The sequence below is a fragment of the Osmia lignaria genome, chromosome 8, assembly GCF_051020975.1.
Source record: "Osmia lignaria lignaria isolate PbOS001 chromosome 8, iyOsmLign1, whole genome shotgun sequence".
Classification (NCBI taxonomy): Eukaryota; Metazoa; Arthropoda; class Insecta; order Hymenoptera; family Megachilidae; genus Osmia; species Osmia lignaria.
Genome location: NC_135039.1, coordinates 10,366,835 through 10,375,642, shown reverse-complemented (window position 1 = coordinate 10,375,642; position 8,808 = coordinate 10,366,835). Strand labels below are relative to the sequence as shown.

Sequence of the window (8,808 nt, the reverse complement as noted above, 5' to 3'; positions counted from 1 at the left end):
ATTATATTTATATTTTATGCAAATTAGCGATGCATTAGAATGCATGAGCGAAAAATATCGTGAAGACGAAGATGAAGTAAATATCAGCGACGAAGAACTCTTCGCATACGAATCGGATCATGAAAACGATAACTGCATTATCTGCAGAATCGTCTCATGAAGAGACGAGGATATACTGCGCTATATGCATTGACACTGTCAGGCAAACTTCTTTCAAAAGTATCTATTTGCTTGCAAGAAGTTAGTGGAAGATTTGGTCCTCAAGTTTCTCAAGAGGTTGCAAGACCGATGGAAGAATTTAGAAATGTTGTATTCACATGCACAAAATCTGGTAAATTACACACGGACACTTATAAACAATTCTTAAACAACCCTAGCAACGAAGAATACGTTCCTGTACATTATTGATTCTTGGGCAGGTCAAATAAATCCTGCCCTATATGAGGAACTCAAAGATGAGAATGAACAACTGACGTGTACATTTAAAGTAATACCACCGAAATGCATACCCTTGTGTCAATCCTATGTATACTTCTACCGGCAAGTAAAGCATTTAATACCAAGAATACAAAACCATTATGCATCAGAGAAGGACAGCTTGAAAGGATGCCATCAAAATTCAGTCCGTGGTGCATCACCACCTGTCGGCGGCAGCTTATGCGGAAATGATAAGGTATTTATTAAACATGTTTATGTAACGCGTTCATGTTCCATTTTGATATGAATTTTATTATGCATAAATTATTTTCCAGATACGCCTGATTTGCAACGAAGCTGTCGCCACAGAGGAGAACGTTCTGCCATGTGAATACGAAGAAAACACCCTACACATGCGACGTGGACGCGTTTATACGCTGTTCATGGTGCAGGGTATTTCTATTCTTTGGATGCTTCCTTACATATTATCATCCTCGGGATTGCGGCTGAACAGGATAAGGACTTCATCTTCTTCTTCACGATCTTCTTCGCTCATGCGTTCTAATGCATTGTTAATTTGCACAAAATATGATATAATTTTTGTCCTGTCGTTTTGGATTCTGCACTAATGTCTTCTGTGTCTTTTTCTAATGGTAAAATTAAATCTTTATTTTTTAATAAATTAATGAAAAAGGAAATTGCACTTGTTGCCTCACTATTGTACATAATTGTAAATAAATGTAAAAATAAATAGCTGTAAATAATTGTAAATAGATACAATACATCTAAACTCTAAACGTTTGCAAAAATTACGAACTGATTAGGAATAAAAAAATAAAATTGTCCCCGTGGGATTCGAACTCAACCTTCTGGTTGTGACTTATACATTCAGATTGATCATACGGATGAAAACATATACAGAATGTTCGACAACAGGTGGGAGATTTTTTAAGGGGTGATTCTAGGGATCAAAATAAGACGAAAATCAAGAATAATGGAATAGCGTTTGCGGCTTTGTTTTTCAGTAATTAACGTTTAAAAATTCGAGTAAAAAGCGCCTGAAACCGTGCCTGCTACAGAATAGCACGAGGTAAGTTTCTACTATTCAACGATTCTTGGTTATGACTGTACCTTCCCCTGCTGACCTGACGTTCAGTCGTCGGTGCTGGGCAGATTACAGGTTTGAGGCGCTTTTTACTCGAATTTTTAAATGTTAATTACTGGAAAACAAAGCTGCAAACACTATTTCGTCATTCTTAATTTTCGTCTTACTTTGATCCCTAGAATCACCCCTTAAAAAATCTCTCACCTGTTGTCGAACACCCTGTATATGCTTGTGTGAACAATTGCCATGTGTATGGAAACAAATATGGTAACACTGCAAACGTAGTTTCTTCACTTTACTGTAGTCGATAAGGTAGTTGTGCCATGCATGCTCCAGCGAGGTATAGTAAGAGAAGAACTGGTAAAACAGACAACTGTTATACCAACCGTGGAAACCTAACCTCATCTCGGAGTACCGCGGACACTAAAAATGGCGACTCATCGGTAACAAAGGCATGTTTAGTTTTCTTGTTGTAGTCACTGAGTGGAGTTTGAAGTTTGAAGGGCCTGGATTACCCGTAGGCTACGGGTCGTAGCGGTTATTATTATTAGAGTCGTATTCAAAAACGAAAATTACCTTAATCTTTAGTCGATTTAACCGAAGGGACAGAAAAACAAAAATGTAAGTAATCATAAATAAGGATAAAAACAAACAGTAAATACAGTGGTACCTCGGTATATATACGTCTGTTTTGGAATACGTTCTGTTTGGACGTGACAAATTTTGCTCGGTATACAACATAAATTTTTTCTGTGAATTTTGCGTCATTTGTTTAAACAGTGTTTAAATTATTTTACAACCCCATTAATGTAGGTATAATATCAACAGGAGTTTTTTTTCACATCAGAACGGATTAATCTTTTTTACATTACTTCTTACAGAAAATCACTTCTTGATTACTTCTTATTGGTTTGGTATACGTCCTATTCCATACAAGTCCAAACATCAGGAACGGATTAAGGTCGTATACCGAGGTACCGTTGTATAGAACATATAGCAAAATGGATAAATAAATACATGAACTTGTAGATAGAAATAAAGTTGAGAATACGAGTGAATTATGCGTGTTCTTTTGAAATGCTCACCCACTCATAGCACAAGCTATAAATCATATTATGAAGTTAGAACACCATATCTACCACCTTTTATACCACCATCAGTTATAGAAAATATTTCCAAGAGATCAAAAAGGTGTAAATTGCCAGATACATCTCCATTATCGCATGAATTATTTGATGTAAGTATTAACATTGTTAACATTATGAATCATTTAACTGTAATGTAAATATCATTTTCAGCATGAAACACAGGCTATGAGATTAGCAGCAGATGGAAAGTCACCAATTTGGTATTGTTTACAAGTAATGAATTATTATCAGTTTGAGAAGGAACCGAAACCTAGGTTCACCTATTCGAGGGATGTAGATACTGATTTGATTACTGCAAGTGTTCGTTTAAGTAGTGGTAACATATTTATCGGTGATCCTTGTGAAGATTATGAAAAAGCATTAGGGAGTGCTGCAAAGAAAGCTTACGAGGTAATGAATTCTTTCCTTTTTTGTTTTTCCATTATAAGCATATTACACTATTCTGTTTAGACATGTTTATTTTCAATAGGAAGATGAAGAACTTAGTTCATTCTACCGGAAACATTTTGAGTCTACCCTTTCCACAACCTTTCGGTCTTGATAGACAAAATATCGATACATAAGGTGGTGCAGAAAATATCTGTTCTATTTTTTATCTTAAAATGATATAACAAGTTTCTTCCCTTCTTCAATTTTTTCTAACAATAATTCAGTCAATTTAAATACATGCAATTATCCTAATCGCTATCAACAACTAACTATTAATTCCTTTCCTGTGGGCAGTAATATCGCTATGGTATAGCGAATTCTATTCTTTTCAAACTTTTCTTGCATCTAGGTGAAACGAAATTACGTAAACGACTATTCCGGAGTTAATACAGTTCTTATACAAAATATAAATGATCGATGAGACACTGAAATTTCGTCAACAAGGAATTGCAGAAGTTTAATCTAAAAAATGACTGAAAATAACTCCATGAAGCGGTACAAACTATCACCGCGAATCACGATGATTTCACTTTATTATTCTCTGTTGTTGTTTACGTCATGTCGTATTTACTCTGTGTGCTGAAATAGAACAATGTTTGTTAAGATTTACAAAATTATTCTGTCAGTTTCAAATAAACGTATCCTCACATGGTAATGGTATTCTAACTGGTGCATTGTCCTTTACGATACATTCGTGTGTTCGACTACGAAACAGATATTGTATTAATAACTGTTTCTCCTCTCCAACGCATGGATCATAAAAGCCTGGTAGCTCGCTCTGTAACGTTAAAATATATATTACTCAGTTTTTCTGATATACAGGATGATTCTCTCGCTATTGGACCCAAAGGAAGTGCCGCCAGGATAGAATGAAGAAGTCGACATCCCATTTCTGTCATCGCTTACTTGACAGAGGTGGCCCCTGCAGCGTAGACGGCTGTGTGCGTGAAAATGTGTTAAGAAAATATTCTGTTTCTCGCACCATTTAACTGGGATTCTGCTCCTCATTACGCACATTTTCACGCACTTGGCCGTCTTCGCTGCAGGGGCCAACTCCGTGTGGAGGGGTCCCGGTGTGTTCTTCAGAGGTCCAGAGGCCCTCCCTATAGCACCAATGCAGGCCACCGTGGGGGTTTCAGCGGATAAATATCCCGCACTACCTCCGGCCCCTCCCCAGGGGGCTGGAGGTGTCTTTGGAAGATTTCCCCCACGTAAAAAAAAAGGGGGGCCACCTCCGTGTCGGAGGATCTCGGTATGTTTTTCAGAAGTCCTGGGGCCCTCCCTATAGCCCTAGTGCAGGCCACCATGGGGGTTTTAGCAGGTAAATATCCCGCATTACTTCCGGTCCCTTCCCATGGGGGCTGGAGGTGTCTTTGGAAGATTTCCCCCACGTAGAAAAAAAGGGGGGCCATCTCCGTGTGGGAGGATCTCGGTATGTTCTTCAGAAGTCCTGGGGCCTTCATAGCCCCAGTGCAGGCCACCATGGGGGTTTTAGCGCGTAAATATTCCGCATTACTTCCGGTCCCTTCCCATGGGGGCTGGAGGTGTCTTTGGAAGATTTCCCCCACGTAGAAAAAAGGGGGGGCCACCTCCGTGTGGGAGGATCTCGGTATGTTCTTCAGAGGTCCTGGGGCCTTCCCTATAGCCCCAGTGCAGGCCACCATGGGGGTTTTAGCGGGTGAATATCCCGCATTACTTCCGGCCCCTCCCCAGGGGGCTAGAGGTGTCTTTGGAAGATTTTCCCCACGTAAAAAAAAAGGGAGGCCACATCCGTGTGAGAGGGTCTCGGTGTGTTCTTCAGAGGTCCAGAGGGCCTCCCTATAGTCCCAATGCAGGCCACCTTGGGGGTTTCAACGGGTAAATATCCCGCACTACCTCCGGCTCCTCCCCAGGGGGCTGGAGGTGTCTTTAGAAGATTTTCCCCACGTAAAAAAGAAAAGGGCGGGGGGGGGGGGGGGGGGGGGCACCTCCATCAAGTAAGCCAGGCCTGTCCAAGTAGGGGAATCCACTCCTGAAACACATGTTTTGGGTCCTCTTCCAACGCTGCTCCTTCAAGTAAGATGGGATGGTTCCAACTACCGTCTCTCCGTATTTCCTAGCGGTGGTACTGTTTCCTCGGAGAAATGGAGCTTGAAGGAACAGCGTTGGAAGGGAACCCAAAACATGTGTTCCAGGAGTAAATCCCCCTACTTGGACAGGCCTGACAGAAATGGGATGTCGACTTCTTCATTCCATTGTCGCGGCACTTCCTTTGGGTCCAATAGCGAGAGGATCACCCTGTGCATATTTTTAAAGCAAAATATGATACGTACCTTGGAAGCATCATAAAGAATTAACTTTGAATCCTTCACTAAGCACTGCAAAGGAATAGTTACATCTATCACTTCATCTCTGCGCATGGGCTGCTCTGAATTATACTGCTCCTCTTGAGGATAGACAAATCGTCCATACAATGCTTTGGTAATAATCAAACCTTTCTTCGCTTCTTCCTGAGCTCTTATTCTGCTGACCGTTGCGCTCATTAATTTGGTAGCACTTTCTGCTTCTTTTTGTTTCTCCATCATTCTAGTTTTGTTCACCTCCTTTTCTTTCTCCTTTTCACGTTCCATTCGTTTCTTTACCATAGGATCTATCACCATCTTTTTCACGAACACCCATGTTACTAAAGGAACTACAGTGGCATAGAAGACAGTTGCTGGAAGAAGTTCGTCGCTCAACTGAATGGGAAACGAATACGTTTGAAAGGAACGTTTTAATTTAATTTTTAACGCAACTCCTGTTGGCACTCCGGCGCATACTGTGGCGAAAATTTTACTGTGACGTGAAATCTTCTTCTCTGCTCCATATTCAACGGTCACTCCGAACGTGCCAACCCTGTCGATTGAAAAATATGAAGATTAAAGAACGAATCTAAGAAGAGAACAAGGTTAAGATACATACAGTTACTTTATTATTAAATAATTTACTGATAAGTACTAACTTCACACCTCCTCGTAGTTTCATTCCTCTCTCTTCCATCTTGTGAGTGTAATTAAGACTAAGAAACGACCGCTGAATACCAAATTGTAATCGAAACGATGTATAAGATCTAGAAGTGTCTCTTACGATCGCTGTACTCATCGCGCTTTCTGGACCTGCATTGTACGTAAGCTGCCCTATAGTATGGGTATCTAACTCCATCGACAAGGCTGCAATTATAATTTGTATAAGAAACTGTATACACATTTTCATTTATTTTATATTCAAATAACCGAACATACTCCCTACAAGATTCGCCTTCATCTCGACCGGTGTGAACTCCAATATGGTACCTCCGTTAAGCATTAATTTGTGGGGCAACACACGGAAACCTTTAAAGCCCAACATCGGTCCATTGCCGGCACCAAAGTCTACTTCTACCCAACCTTTCGACGAGAGCAATCGTCTGGCCGCGAAATTAACAGAACCGCTCCCTATGCCATTTTGAGTAGTCACCTGCCCGTACAGGGTTACAGTGTCTTGTAAAGTAAGAGGTGCCTCGATAGATTGTGTGAACGACATTCCACTGACTTCTAAGCATGAAAGTATGTTCCTGCTATATTTTAAAATACAATATACTTTATAATATATGTATCTGTATTAGAAAAGATAATTGAATTACCTATCTTCATAGTCATCGTCGTCGTATCTGTCAAAAAGATCCGTGGCATTGATATTCATTACGATACTAGTGGTAGGATTTGTCAGTTGCATTAACTTTCTTTCTTCAGCTTCCTTAGCAAGATGCTCGTACTCCTCTCTGATTTCTTGAGGGGTTTTCGTACGTTCCACGATCTCCCATCCATCCGTTTGTAAGCCTCGAATTCCCACAGAATCATAAATGGCTCTCTGATGCGGATTACTTAAAACTATGAAAGAAATAGTATTTTATACCTGACAGGAATGTAGGGGAATATACTTGTTACATCCTGCGCAATATAATAAGATAATGAAGGCGAATTTCAGCCAAAGGTATAAATACATAAGGACTGTGAGTCTACCAGGGTACCTACAAAGGGAAGGGAAACAGGGAAGCCAGCAGTTGATAGCGCAAGCAAGTACACTAGGGAGGTGGAATAGATACTGGAAAGGGGTGCGACTTATGCTAGGGTAAATTTGGAAATTCAGAACATTTAGTCAGGGAATGTAGAGAATTAGATAGGGAGATAGGTGTAAGAGAGGTGATTGCGGGGAAGGAAGGGACAGGGCAGTCGGATGGTTAAGGAAACTGATGGAAAAGAGGGAGGACAGTCAACTGAACAAACTTGAAGCCAAAGCGATAATGCAAAGATTAGATATAAGAGATTAGGATTGTAAGATAGTAGAGTTAGAGGGGAGTAATTAATTATATGTAAGTAAGAAAGGGTGTATGCGAGAGTGGGTGCGGAGTATGGAGCGAGTGGATGGAAATAGGAAATATTGTAAGTCAAGTTCCTTTTCATGGCCGAATGGCTGAAAATAAATACTACTACTACTTGTTACATCCTGAACGAACCTTTGTACGCTTCTTTAGTACGGTTGAATAAAACCTCCGCTTCCTTCTTATGCACAGGGTCCACGTGTTTATCAGGGTGATAAAGTTTGCTTTGTCTGCGGTAAGCATTATTGATCTCTTCTTGGGTTGCCTAGAATAAAAATTACAGCTAAAATCATCTACCAAATAATATTTATTGCTAATGGTAAAAACCTTGATGAAGTGTGTTCAATACTGAAATGCATTTTTTCAACTGTAATAAAATAAATTACTTAATGAATTAATGGAACACAATAATCTGACATAATATTTGCAAATGTTTGAAAAGAAAATAACTCTGCAAAAGGGGGCTCGATTACGTCAGACATAGGAAAGGAACATGTCACGTGGAAGTCACGAAATTGATCTCTAGCCTCAACCAGGGAAGAAAATACGAATTTATGTTGAAAATGTCTCGTTATCTCACATTTCTAGGGATATTGAGGAACGTGTAATAATCATCTTCCAACAAATGTTCCTTATCGTTATCCTCGTCCATTTCAGAATTTCAATTTTTTGCTTTGTAAAAATCAGTTGGAAAAAGTAACACCAATGCTTCCCTCAACTTAGTCTTCTGCTTCTATAGGTTACGAAAGGCTCGGTCGAGAACCGGTGATTATTTAGTACTTGGAATTATCGTCGGATGGTGCTATGTGATGGAAAAACGAGCTTTAACATATTTGCGGATCAACGACATTATCGACCCCCACAATATTTTTACTTTGTTACAAAATAAAATCATTAAAAATAAAAAGATTACATAGAAAATGCATTGTACTGTTCACTGGAATTTTGCCTCCCTTTTTTGTTTTCCAAACCTGCACGCTTTACTTTTTCCTTCATTACTATTTTTATCATCATACAGGGTGATTTGGAAGAAAAAAAAAAGAAGTCTAACAAACTGGCTAATATTCTGTTTCTTCATTTATTGTATCTTTTATCATTCGTCCCATCTACAACAACCACATTTTGTTTCCATAAAGGAAACAGACATTGAGATATTTCTACAGAATATTTTACATTCTTTCGCCTTGCAATACCTCACCAGGAAACGTGACCGTGGCTGGTCACGACAAACCGCTATAAAACGGTAATAAAATTCCGTGGGGAGAAGCAGAAAGAAAAGGCAGCGTGTTCCGGAGTCAGTTTGCTTTGACATTCCCAAATCAAAACAAGGA

General features: G+C 39.6%; 2 protein-coding genes across 3 annotated transcripts; one reads left to right on the top strand and one right to left on the bottom strand.

The window, feature by feature from the left end:
• Positions 1-1,934: 1,934 nt before the first annotated feature.
• On the top strand, positions 1,935-5,771 carry LOC117608786 (uncharacterized). Of its 2 annotated transcripts, XM_034334385.2 has the most exons (5): positions 1,936-2,143; positions 2,552-2,759; positions 2,821-3,060; positions 3,140-3,234; positions 5,726-5,771. In XM_034334385.2, exons 2-4 carry the CDS (start codon positions 2,583-2,585, stop codon positions 3,209-3,211), a joined length of 489 nt encoding a protein of 162 aa, XP_034190276.1. In that variant the 5' UTR covers positions 1,936-2,143; positions 2,552-2,582; the 3' UTR covers positions 3,212-3,234; positions 5,726-5,771. The 2 variants fall into 2 exon arrangements, with proteins under 2 accessions (XP_034190277.1, XP_034190276.1); XM_034334386.2 differs by lacking the exon at positions 5,726-5,771 and having other exon boundaries at positions 1,935-2,143; positions 3,121-3,256.
• On the bottom strand, positions 3,111-8,415 carry LOC117608785 (dnaJ homolog subfamily C member 11). The gene is made up of 8 exons (XM_034334384.2): positions 8,058-8,415; positions 7,613-7,742; positions 6,740-6,986; positions 6,360-6,673; positions 6,080-6,287; positions 5,412-5,973; positions 3,748-3,877; positions 3,111-3,678 (listed from the first exon to the last, which is right to left on the bottom strand). Exons 1-8 carry the CDS (start codon positions 8,127-8,129, stop codon positions 3,656-3,658), a joined length of 1,686 nt encoding a protein of 561 aa, XP_034190275.1. The 5' UTR covers positions 8,130-8,415; the 3' UTR covers positions 3,111-3,655.
• Positions 8,416-8,808: the final 393 nt, after the last annotated feature.

Coding starts and splice junctions, on each gene's coding strand:
- LOC117608786 (XM_034334385.2), top strand. CDS start 2,583: ATGCGTGTTCTTTTGAAATGCTCACCCACTCATAGCACAAGCTATAAA. Junction 2,760..2,820: donor TATCGCATGAATTATTTGAT/GTAAGTATTAAC, acceptor TATCATTTTCAG/CATGAAACACAGGCTATGAG. Junction 3,061..3,139: donor CTGCAAAGAAAGCTTACGAG/GTAATGAATTCT, acceptor TATTTTCAATAG/GAAGATGAAGAACTTAGTTC.
- LOC117608785 (XM_034334384.2), bottom strand. CDS start 8,129: ATGGACGAGGATAACGATAAGGAACATTTGTTGGAAGATGATTATTAC. Junction 7,743..8,057: donor TCCTCAATATCCCTAGAAAT/GTGAGATAACGA, acceptor TTTTTATTCTAG/GCAACCCAAGAAGAGATCAA. Junction 3,878..5,411: donor TTCTTTATGATGCTTCCAAG/GTACGTATCATA, acceptor TTAACGTTACAG/AGCGAGCTACCAGGCTTTTA.